Source organism: Elephantulus edwardii, unplaced genomic scaffold (assembly GCF_000299155.1).
Source record: "Elephantulus edwardii isolate Elephantulus edwardi_28Jun2011 unplaced genomic scaffold, EleEdw1.0 scaffold00022, whole genome shotgun sequence".
NCBI classification, from domain to species: Eukaryota; Metazoa; Chordata; class Mammalia; order Macroscelidea; family Macroscelididae; genus Elephantulus; species Elephantulus edwardii.
The window spans coordinates 10070872-10083749 of record NW_006399772.1 but is presented as its reverse complement, the minus strand read 5'-3'; the positions used below and the strand labels follow the sequence as shown (position 1 = coordinate 10083749).

At 43.9% G+C, this 12878-nt stretch overlaps 1 protein-coding gene across 1 annotated transcript in view; it reads right to left on the bottom strand.

Moving 5' to 3' along the window:
* Nucleotides 1-302: 302 nt before the first annotated feature.
* The window catches only part of PIK3CG (phosphatidylinositol-4,5-bisphosphate 3-kinase, catalytic subunit gamma), a 57026-nt gene continuing 44450 nt past the window's right edge, over nt 303-12878 (bottom strand). The window contains exon 11 of the mRNA XM_006882623.1: nt 303-581. Within this exon, the coding sequence (XP_006882685.1) occupies nt 303-581 (279 nt within the window). The remainder of the gene's footprint in view (nt 582-12878) is intronic.

Below are 12878 nucleotides of genomic sequence, written 5' to 3'. Positions count from 1 at the left end.
TAACTCAGAATATCCTCTAGTCTCACTGATACAAATAGGATAAAAAGATCCCCAACAAACCTACAAATAAGCCTACATTAGATATTACCAAAGCAAACAGTCAGCAATGTTATTTTTTTGTTTGTTTGTTTTCTCCAGTGAAAAGTTAAGCTGGGAAAATGCCTGTATTTACAAAGTCCCGATTTTCACATCGATGCAGACCAGTTGTGTTGTTGTTTTGTTAAATCTGTGTGGGATGAATGGCATGCTAACTTAAAGCTTTAGGCTAGTAACTTGTTCCTTAATTGTGGTCCAGAGTACTATTAGGCTGAATGCTTCTCTCCTTGTTTGATACCAAGAACAAGGTGCAGGAACCAATTAAATTGCACAGTCCATCCTTTGTCTCTGCAAACCTCAATCTGATCAAGAAAATACTTTTTTGCATCCTCCTCATTCTTCCCCACTGTTAGGGCATCTCGGATATATTCAATATCTTCTTTGCTGGTCAGCTGGGGCATTCCGGTCATTAGCATCATGGAGAAGAGGATGATCAGTAGGTTTGTGTGATGACGGAGGGCCAGGTAAGCTCGGGCGCAGATATCCTGGACAGAGGAGAAGAGAAGGCCGTTAACACACTTAATGGTAACTAAGTCTGCGTGCTAGAATTTACATCAGTGAAAACTATCATCACCGTCTAAGTACTGCCTCACATGAAAATAAACAAATGAGCTAAAAAAAGCAAAACCCACCAAACCCCTGAGAACACAACTGTTTCCTGTAAGTGTACGGTCTGCACTTCCTCCCTGTGCTAACCTTTCCATCGGCTCCTCTTGCCCACCCTCCCTGCCTGTGCATCTTGGATGGTTCACTGTCCCTAGGAGGGCATTCCTTCCTGGTGTTACTGATTACATCATCACTCCCTCACGGTCCTTGTCCGAGCTGACTCACGGCTGACCCTTCACAGAGCGTTTCTTAGGCTGTAAACCACACTCGAGGAGATCGCCCATTCTCTGCTCCTTGAGCTGCTAGTGGACCCAGAACATGAACTTTTAAAAAAAACCTCTGCTGGTGTTGTCTGTAGGGAATTGCACTGCCAATCCAGTGGCGATGCCTCCCTGGCAGCTGGAACCCACCAGTGGCTCTTTGAGAGAAAGATGGGCAATCTCCTTACGTGCATAACCAGCCTCAGAAATGCACCAGAGGGCCAGCCATGAATTGGTTCTGGCTTGAAGGCAATGAGTTCAGTATTAATGTACTTGTACATATTTAACGTATTTGTAAATATCCAGGGTATGCTCAAAGAAAGTGAATGGCTAATAAATTGTCCCATTAATTATTCTACCTTTCTAATTGAATTTCCTTCCTATTAACTTGACAATGGCAATTTCAGTGGTCTCTACAGAGAAATGAGTCTTTATCTCCCCTTGTGATTCTAAGGTTACTTGGCCAGTGACCTCTTCCTTCAGCGAGTTGAGTTGGTTAAGAAGTTTACATTATTTTGTCTCTGCTCTGTTGTATACATGGGCCCACCTACAGCACATACAAGAATTCACGTTGAACGATCATCTGCCACGTCTATGCACAATAGTGAGCGTAATCCCATTCACTTGTGTGTATCTGTCCATCTGTGTGCTGCCCACGCCTCTACTTGAAGGTTAATATTTGTTGGTGCTGGCAACGCAGAACTGTGTGTGTAACAGCCTGTTGTCTAGAGCTCTTTACAGCTCTGTGTGTCTGCCTTTTCTTTAGTGACGTCATGCTCTCCAATAGGTCTTAGAGTAAACTATTATACAGGATAAGACAATCTACTTCTTTAACATTTGGTTAAAGATCTAAGTCTGCTAAGACCATGATTTTCCCTGAGACTGATCTCTAATATATGGCACAATGCTGGCATGGAATTAAGTGCTGACTATTAAAACAGAATTCATGTTCAAGTTTGAGCTCTGGTGGGAGAGTTCATAGGGAGTTGTTCGGCTAAACCAAAGATGGCGTCTTTCCCGGTGTTTTGAATCTTTCTTTCAAGGGAGAAGGATGGGAAATCGCCTCCTGTGGGATTTATTGCCTCAGAAACCCGATGGAGGGTAGCAATGAGTTTGCTCTAACTTGACAGCAATGAGTTTTCTGAGTCCTGCTTGTTTTACATAGTTGAGTTAAAAACAGTTTAAATACCAAGTCTTCTTTTCCACAAAACAAGATTTGACCGTGCATATTAATAAATAAGGTGATGAACATACATAGAACTGTTGTCTAAACACATTACTTGACCAGAAGCAGAGTTGTTAAAGAGCTGAGAAAAATATCCAGATTAGACCGGCATTTCTAGTTCCTGAATAAAAGTTTGAGAGATGTGGGTGGTTGTGGCCTGCACTAAGGGACAGATATTCTTAAGGTAGTCAAAAGTCAGAGGTGATTTACACATGGTGTCTGAAGCAGCTCTGAGAAAGGTGGGCTTGGGTTGCCCCAGACAAGCCATTTGGGGGAGCCCTGGAGGCCTAGTGGACAGAGTTGCACTGCCAAGCCAAAGGCAGGTAGTTTGAACTCACCACCTACTTCGAGAGAGAAAGATGGCAGTTTCCTACCAGGTGATTTACAGCCGCTGAAAGCCTGCTGGGGTCAGGTGAGTTGGTTCCAACTTGACAACAATGAGGTTTTTGCGTGACCTCAGGTAAATTACCTAACTTGTTTGCCTCTGTGGTGCATGTGGGATGCAAAGATCGTGAGATCATAAGGAATCCCTAGGTGGCACAGGTTAATGCAATCAGTTTAGCCAAAAGGCTGGAGTTCAAGTCCACCCAGTGGGGTCTGGGAAGAAATATCTGGCAGTCTACTTCAGAGAAATAATTTACTGACAATCTTATGGAACACAGTTCTATTCTGACACACAGGGAGGTACCACGAGCTAGAATTTACTTCATTGCAAATAGAGGAGAGAAATGATAGTGATGGTGCCTACCCCAAGGGCTGCTGTGAAGTTAGTTATGTAAGATAAAGTACAGAGTGCTTATCCCAAGATGTAATACACAACACCTCTTTTAATCTTGATAGAATAAAAAGTTGAAACCAAAAGACATGTTGCATTGGGGAAATCTGCTGTCAAGGATTCTCCAAAGTGCTCAAGTGCAAGGGTATACATTTAAAAGCTAAGTTGTGCCTGACCCACGCCTGGTATTTTCAGTTGTTTTGTATGCATCTGAATGTTGGATAATGAATAAGAAAAAAGAATCGATGCCTCTGAATTGTGGTGTTGGAGAAGAGTATGAAATATCCCATGGAATACCAAAAGAAGAACAAAATTAATCTGTCTTGGAGGAAGTGTAACCAGAGTGGTTCTTACAGGCAAGGATGGTGAAAAGTGCTCTCACTCATACTTTGGCCATGTCAGGAGGGGCCAGTCTTTGGAAAATGTCATCAGACTGGGAAAGGGAGAGGGTTGCAGAAAGAGGAGGACTGTCAACAAGATGGATTGACAAAGTGACTGTAACAGTGGGCTTGGGCATAAGAGGGACCGTCAGCATGGTGCAGGCAGGGCAAGGTTCAGATCTGTTGTTCACAGGGTCGCTATGACCCACAGTTAATAGTAACAACACACTAGAGCTTCATTAACAAGATTAGCTCTTGTTATTATTGTCACTGCTAGTCTAGTGAACGAAATGTAAGTCAGAAGGTGAGGCAAGAGTTCAGCTAAGAGATACCTGCAGACAAAGGTACGTAGGACCTGGGCCACTGCCAGGGATCTGAGGCTTTGATCAGAAAGGCCTGGAGCCCAGCACTGCCCTTATCTGGATCTGCGGCAGGGCCTGGGCTGGGCTGTGCAGTGTTAAAGGGACCTTGTACACTGGCTAGGCTGCCAAAACTGACTTGAGTTCAGGTGAAGCACCAGGGCTTGGCTTTAAGGTCTCATGCACTTTCCTCTGGCCTTGCTCACAATTTCGTTGTCAAATGCACACATGGAAAACTACTGGACTATTTTGGCATCTCTGAATTGAGACAATATATACTGAAACTGGCACACGAGGGAGGCTCCTTCAATGCTGGTTCTTTGTCTTCCCTACCATGGGGGGTAGGCTGGCCCGACATTGTTCTCTGTTTATTATGAAATGAGAGACTTGAATGTCGGCTGGGGTTTTCCTGCTGTGGCCCTGGCATCAGTGGCACCCTGGAAGCAGCCTCTGTGCATTAGTGCTCTTGCATTCTTAATGACTCTACTTGGAACAGGGAGTCATTGTCTTGTGCTCATCCCCAGGACCTCACTTCCTTGGCAATTACCCAGGCCAAGGTAGACTTCACGTCAGACGACAATCTTATTAATTGGCCAGCTTGCACAATTTTCATAAGGCCATTAATAAGAGATGTTTTTTTATTTTAAATTAGAGTACACTTATGGATTTAACTGTATTCCCCCAAAACAAGTATTGTAAATCATAACCTCTATGCTCGAGGGTATAATCCCATTTGCTAACAAGTTCTCTGTTTTGTTGATAAGGCAGAATTAGTGTAGGGTGTGTTCTGAGTCACTCTCTTACAAGAGAAAAAGAGCAAACTGGGTAAGCAGAGGGGAGGGAGAATTCCTAGGAGCCATGAAATAGAAACTAGACAGACAAGGACCATCTTGAGAGCTGACAGAAAAAGCATGCCTTCCCCTAGAGCTGGTGCCCTGAATCAGGACTTCTGTGGAGCTCTGGTGGCTTTGTGGTAAAGAGTTGCACTGCAACCCGGAGGCACAAGGTTTGAATCAACCAGCTGCTCCATGGGATGTAGAACGATGGACACTCTCCTTCTGTGCTCTCTGAAAAGCCATTGGAGAGGCAGCTAGGAGTTGCAACTCAATGGTACATAATAAGAAAAGACAAGTGGTGGTCTAGTCTGTCAGGAGCTGTACTGCTCACCCAAAGGCCATGCCTCTCTAGGGGTTTGAACCCCTCAGCAACTCCACAGGAGAAAGATGGACAATCTGTGTGATTTCCAGCCTTGGAAATTGAATGGAGGGTCAGTTATGAGTTGATTCCAACTCAGTGGCAAGGAACCTCCTCAATATAGAGATGAATTTCTGCTTGTTAAAGCCATCTGCTTATAGCACTTCCATTATAGTTATAGCTGTTGTTCTTATTATGAGCCATTGAGGTGGGACCCACCCATTGCAGACCTTCCAGTTAAGTTTTGGGGGTTATAAATCTCAGGAGAGGAGACTGCTCATCTTTCTCCTGCAAAAGGCTGCTGGACTAGAACTGCCTGGCATTGGGATGGCAGTGCATCTCCTTACCCAGTAGACCACCGGACTGCCTTTCGGTCAGTCATTGTTGTTGTCATGTGCCATCACGTTGGAACCAACTCATAGCTGAGTAAACCCCATGGTAGGAGCTTGCCCACCTTTCTCCTGTGGAGCAACTGGGGGGGATTCAAACCACTTCCTTTAGGTTGGCACAGCAACTCTTTACCATTAAAGCACCAGAGCTCCCATGTGTTGTAGTTGTAGTTGTTTGCTGTTGAGTTGTAACCAACCCATAGCTGACCCTCTAGCAGGTGTTCAGAGGAAATAACTTGTAGGGAAGGAGAGTGCCCATCCTTCTTCTGCGGAGTAGCTGGTGGATTCAAATCATGTGCTTTTGGGTTTGCAGCGCAGTTTCCTATCACTAGGTCAGCATTATTAGACAATTATATAGGTACATTCTGATTTTTAATTATGTCTTATCCTTCCTTATGCTGAAAGCTTCAGAAACCCCCCTTACTGTGTGAGCCCAGTGTGATCCAATTCTTTTCAATGGAAAATTTTCAAGGCCAAAAATTAAAGTGAAGCTAGTTATAACATTGGCTCACAGGCACTCAGTAAGCATTTACTTATTAAGTGGTTCATACTGATCTCCATATCCCGGCAGCAAACAAGGAGAGGGACTGCTGCTTCTCTCGAAGGCCATCTCATCCACATAAGGAATTTTTATTGGATCTACTTTATTTGGTTAGCTCTGATTTTTACAGACAAATGTTGTTGTCTCTGTGACAAAGAAATTTCCTCCTCAGATTCAGTTGCATGCCACATACCAATCAGACACAGTGTCCAAAGTCTGACCAGCTGTGTAGGCTTGGAGACCGGGTACAAATGCAATTAACTTTTGCTTAAATGGAAATGTGGAGCAGTGGCTAATAGCACAGGATACTGCCTTGCTGACGGGATTCTAATCTTGGCATTACTACTAAAACAAGCTGTACGTCATCAAATAATTAGTTAACCTCTCTCTACCTCATCTGTAGAATGAAAAGATAGACCCATGCCACATAGTTATGGTGAGATTGAAGAAATAAAGTAAATCTTAGTAAAGCACAGTGCTGTGTAAGTTGGTGACTATTATTAAAATATGAGAGGTTGTATTATTAAACCCATACACTTCTCAATGTTGAGGAGGCCACCTTCCCACCCAGATGGCTCATTAAAGACGTCTCCTTAGGTAGGAGATGCCAAGGTGGTGAGACTGGTGGCTGAGCGTAGGTCTCACTCCATCCAGTGCAGAAGGGACATTCTCTTCACGCTGCCCTCGCAGGTGGGTGAGCTGATGGAAATGTGGCACAGGGACCACATCTACTGCTGGTTGTCGGTCCTTGAGGGGGGCAGCTCAGCAGCATTCTACTCAGCAAGCCCATACAGGTTTCATTTCTGCCTTTGACACAAAGCTGTGAGAGGACCCTGGCCATGCCACCTTGCCTCAGGGCCTGTGGGGAAAGGGGCTGTGGGTGTAGCTCCAGGATCTGAGCAGAAAACACAAGGAAGTTACTCACTAAAGCGACGGGATTTTCTCTGCTTCCACAGCTGCCAGCACACTGACCTCAAACCTCCTCATTCTCCCTTTTAACCACGTGCTACAGGATTTATATTATTGGGTGGAGAAAAAGGGATAAGAGAAGAATATGATTTAAGGATCTGGTTTAGTCTATTCACTAGTGCGTATGTGTAAGGAGAATTATTATTGTTCATGTCATTAGTTGGAACACTAATCTAAAATAAAAAACAAACCAAATCAACAACCTCATTGTTTTGTTGGAACTGACTCCTGGCTATCCCTCTAAAGGGCTTCTGAAATCATACACTGAATGGGAGGAGATACCCAGCTCTCTCCTTTGGACGTGCTGGGGGATTCACACTGCCGAGGCACAGCCTTCAGGTTAACAGCAGGACTCCCCATGGACAAGGCACCAGTTGTTGCTATCATGTGCCTTCAAGTTTGAAACCAACTCACAGCTGAATCTCCAGTGTGTAAACAGGCTGTAAACAGCATGGGAGAGGACTGCTCATCTTTCTCCCGTGGAGCGGTTAAGTGTATTCGGCCTGCCTGCCATTGGGTTAGCAGCGCAATTCCTCACCCACTAGGCCTCTAAAATGCTACTGTTGTTGTTGTTGTTGTGTGCCGTCAAGTCAGAACTGACTCATAGCTGACGCTTCTGCAGGTTTTCAGAAGCTGTACACTGTACACTGCACAAGAGGAGACTGCCCATCTTTCTCCCTCAAAGCAGCTGGTGGATCTGAACTGTATGCCTCAGTACTACTAGGCCACCAACTACAGAGGGTAGCTGTTTAATTTGATAGTGGATGCTAACATCCAGTACCCAGAGAGGGCGCTCTAGTAGCCAGGTGGTAAGGAGATGCACTGTCAACCTAAACGCAGATCATTCAAATTCACCAGCTTCTCTGCTAGAGAAAGATGAGGACCCTCTTTCTTTTTGATTTATGTTGTTGTTATGTGCCGTTGAATTGCTTGTGATTCATAGCGACCCTATGTACAACAGCCCTAAACTTTGCTCTGTCCTGTGCCAGTTGCACTGTTTCTGACACTCCCATACCGATTACCCCAGTCACTGAATCAATCCACCTCATAGAGGGCCTGCCCCTCCTGCGCTGTCCCTCCACCCACCAAAGCATGATATCCTTCTCCAAGGACCGGTCTCTCCTCACAACATGTCCAAAGTGTGTTAGACGGAGCCTCAGAATCCTTGCCTCTAAGGAGCCACCTGGTTTAACCCTTTCCAGGATGAATCTGTTTTCCTAGCAGTCCATGGTACTCTCAATACTCTTCTCCAGCACCAAAGCTCAAAGGCATCAATTCTCCTATTCTCGTTGGTCATTGTCCACTCTCTGATGCATAACAAGTGATCGCAAAGACCATGGTCTGTATCGGACGCACCTTAGTCTCCACAGAGACACCATTGCTCTTCAGTACTTTGGAGAGGTCCCTAACAGCAGACTTTCCCATTGCAATACGTCTTTTAATTTCATGACTACTGGTGCCAAGAGTGTTGACTGTGGAGCCAAGCAAACTAAAGCTTTGAACAATCTCAATCTCTTCACCATCCATCCTGATGCTGCCAATTGGCCCAATGGTGAGTATCTTTGTCTTCTTGACATTGAGCCTCAATCCATATTGAAGGCTGCAGTCCTTGACCCCCTGCAGCATGCGCTTCAGGTCCTCCTCAGTTTCAGAAAGCAGGGTTGTGTCATCTTCATAACACAGACTGTTGATAGATCTTCCACCAATCTTGACCCCACATTTCTCCTCATAGAGCCTAGCCTCCCGGATAATCTATTCTGCATACAGGTTGAAAAGGTATGGAGATAGGACGCATCACTGGCGTACTCCCTTCCCAATTTTGAACCATACAGTGTTGCCCTGCTCTGTTCTGACGACTGCCTTCTGGTCCAAGTATAGCTTTCGCATTAGCACGATCAAGTGTTCTGGGATTCCCATTCTTCTCAGAGTCAGCCACAGTTTGTTATGATCAACACAGTCAAATGCCTTTACATGGTCAATGAAACACTGATATACATTCCTCTCGTATTCCCTGCTTTCAGCTAAGATCCATCTAACACCAGGTACAATATCCCTAGTACCACGACCCCTTCTAAACCCAGCCTGGACTTCTGGCAGTTCTCTGCTGATGTGCTGTTCCAGTCTTTTTGGATAATCTTCAGTAGAATCTTGCTTGCATGTGAAATCAATGCTATTGTTCTGTAGTTTCCATACTCAGTTGGGTCACCCTTCTTTGGAATGGGAACAAATATAGATCTCTTCCAGTCAGTTGGCCAAGTGGTTGTTCTCCAGATTTCTTGGCACATCTAGGTGAGCACGTCCAGGGCAGCATCTGTTAGCTGAAATATGTCAACTGGTATACTATCTATTCCTGGGGCCTTATTTTTTGCAATTTCCTTCAAAGCAGCCTGAACTTCTTCTTTCATCACCATAGGCTCTTGCTCATATGTTGTTTCATGAAATTCTTCTGTGTCTGCCAATTCTTTGTGATACAGTGACTCAGTATATTATTTCCATCTTCTTTTAATACTTCCTGGATCATTTCATATTCTGCCAAAAGCATCCTTGATTATAGCAAAACTTACATGGTCATATTTGAGTTGGAATATACAACAGTATCCAAAAGGAGAGCCCTGCTGGCCTAATAGAGAGGGCTGTACTGTCAAATCAAAGGCAGGCACTGGTTCTTGGGAAGAAGTCTGAGCAATGCCTCAGTATGATTTACAGCCTCTGAAAACCTGCTGGTGGGTCAGCTCTGAGTCAGTTCTGACTACACGGTAATGAGTTGATTACTTTTAAAAAGCTTTAATTTCATAAAGCTATCACTCCTGTAAGTTCTCAGAACAAAAGAATTCATTACTATTTCAGGGTCAAAACTTTCACTTGATTTGCTAACTGGCCTGGCTACCAATTCACTAAACTGAACCCAAATGATTTTTTTAATTATTTTTTTTAAACCCAAATGATTTTTATACACAGTCTACTAATTTCTACATAGTAATAAGCAGTGGATGCTGTAGACCATTCGGAGTCACATGGGGTAATAGGTTTACTTTTTCTTAAAACCAAACTCTTCCCTTTTGCATCTAGCAATGAAGAGGAAGTACAACTTATTATTGTACAAATGTACCAAAATGAAGAAGCACTACAGAACTGGAACTCCAGGAGAAGAGTTTGAGGGTAAAAGGGAGAGAGAAAAGAAAAATGTTTCGCAAATATTCATCAGCGAAAAGCCATGTTCTCACCCACTTACTCCTCCTGCTGGGTAATGCTGCCTCAACCTGCTGGAGAAAGGTGACAGAAGAGGAAAAGACTCTCGTCCAATGCACAGGCCTCTGTTTATTGACTTATTTTGATGAGCAGTCAATTTACTGGCTAGCCAATTTCCTTAAAAGTTATTTTGGCAAAACAGAGAAGATCACTGATGAACAGACCTAATAATGCAGGAAGGGTTCCTTGCTGAGAAATCTGCAAGAGAGTGTCTCATCCTTGGCCATGCATTTGCTGAGTTTCAATTACAATTCTGATCTTTTAACAGCTTCTTTAAGATGATCCTCAGTCTAGTCCCATCTACTAGAGAAAAGGCTGTACAGCTGTCCTCTCACATGGTTATCTAGAATCTCATTAGAAACCCAAAGACCATAATTAAACGTGCCTATTTTAGTCAAGTATTCTAAATAGTCTCTCCGTGTGTGTATCTATGTATTTATCTTTCAGTGTGTGTGTATCTATTTATTTATCTTTGTTCTAACAAGGATTTAAGGTGGATTATTTGGACACAGGAAAGTAGAAATAACTAACTGGATATGGATTAAAAAAAAACACCCAACAACAGGAGAGAAGAATAAAGGGAAAGATCCATAATGGGGATGGAAAGGTATTTATTTGAGATGTACATCACAAATTCCATGAACTTGTCATGGACAGTTTTTAAACTTCTCTAGCTAAAATGATATTCTAAGCAGTTATTCTCTATTATCAAATTTTTAGAAGACTAGAAACACAAAACCAAAACCTGTTTGCTTAAGAGAAGCACAATTTTTTTCTAGAAACTAAGACCAAGGATATACGTCACTAGCAAGTCCTTCAAAGAGCACCCTTTACCACATGGGAACAATGTCCTTGGTGATAGTCTTAGAGCAGACAAAACAATTTTCTACAAGGAACTAAACACTCAGAAAGTGGGGCCTGTTGAAAGGTTATTCTTAGCGTTTAAAAGTCACAGTGATCTTGGCACTGAATAACCTGTATCTAATCCAAGGCCCTTCTCTGGACTTAGATTCTCATTTTTTCCAGAAAAGTGATTACATTTGGATTGTTTAATCAAGGTCTGACAGTTCTATTACCCCACACAAGTTGGCTTCTGTGGGAGATATCACTCCAACATATCCAGACCCCTGCAATGGCTGATGAAGGGAGCTCTTATAGCCTGGTGTTAAGAAGCTGTGCCGCAATCCCAAAGGCAGGCAATTCTCCTCCCATGTGATTTACTGCCTCTCAGAACGTGCTGGTGGGCCAGCTCAGAGTAGTTTCTGGCACAAGAGCACACAACAATAACAACAACAATAGTGGCTGATGAGAGATGCTTCCCAGGGAGGATCTTCAGGGGTTAACATGGAGGGAGAGTGAAGCACTGAGAACCTCCAGACTAGGGGCGACAGAGTCTAAACTAGGGGATGGTTAGAGTGTAGATTCCAAGAATGAATCTTTTGTCAGCTGGTATGTAAATGTGGCAGATGAACTCATCATCAACTACAGTAACACCTACAAAAGCCAAAAACTGGGTAAAGTGAAAACCTGCCAGAGAGGGAAAGTGGAGATGTTTTCCACTAAAACAAGTGGTAGAGAAGTGGAAGGCTTGTGAGACCTGGAGAAACAAGGCAATCTGACCCTCACAGGTTTTGCTTTACATGAGCTATATTTTACCCCTTGAATCGACTCAGCTATCCTCTCTTGATCTCTGAGGCTGCAATCCCTAAGGGAGTAAACTACCTACCTTTATCCCAAAAAACAGCTACTGGATTTGAACTGCTGACCTTTAAGTTAGCAACACAATGTCTAATACTCCAGAGATGCCACTAGAGCTCCTGTCTCACCTGCTGCTGCTGGGTAGAAATCAATTCACAGCTGATCCTTCACTGAGTTTCTGAGGCTGTAAGTAAAATGAGAAAATTCTCCATCTTCTGCAGGGCTGCTGATGGATTCAAACTGCCAGAGAAACTCAGCCCTAAGGTTAGCAGTGCAACAGTCTGAGTCTTCAGTGATCCTTAGATCTCCAGTACTAGGCTTCAATTTGGACCTCAATTTCCTTTTTTTGACTCAAATTTCACTATGTAACTCTCGTATACACGTTCCGTCCACTGAACACCTGTTCTTAACTATCGACTTCTGAACCTTGTGCTCTCTATTTCTTGCTTTCTTCTGCCTCAGTGTCCTCTCTGTGCACCACCTCACCCCATCTCTGGCATCTACCTGGCAAAATAAAACTGAATTTGGCCCGTAATTCCCAAATAAGATCATCTCCTTCTCTCAAAAATGCTTTTTTATCCTCCAAGTCAAAGCTAACTGCTCCTTGTGTAAATCCTTATTTAAATTCTTAGCACTAAGTGTTCCTGAGCATAGAGCTGTGTGTGCATCTCTCCTGTGTCTGCCAGGACTGTGCCTCCGATTTGCATCCTGTGCCCTGCATGGTGCCTGACACACTGCAGATAACTGTGACTGTGATGAATCGGTGCTAATGTTACAAGCCAACCTCAATCTTGAACAAGATTCATGGCTTTTTAACTGAGAGGAACTGGGGGACACTCCTCTCTCCCCTTCTGGGGGGTCTGGTGGGCTGTCCCTTGGGAGTTATGCTGCTCACCCAAAGGTGACGGATGCCTCTCTGGTAGGTCAAATCCACCAGCTGCTCCACAGGAGAAAGATGGGCAGTCTCCTCCTTTGTGATTTGCAGCCTCTAGGAAGCTGCTGCAGGGTCCGCTATAAGTTGATGCTGGTGCAACAGTTGTTGTTGTTGTTATGTGCCGTCGAGTCGCCTGTGACTCATAGTGACCCTATGTACAACAGCCCTAAACTCCGCTCTGTCCTGTGCCAATCGCACTGTCT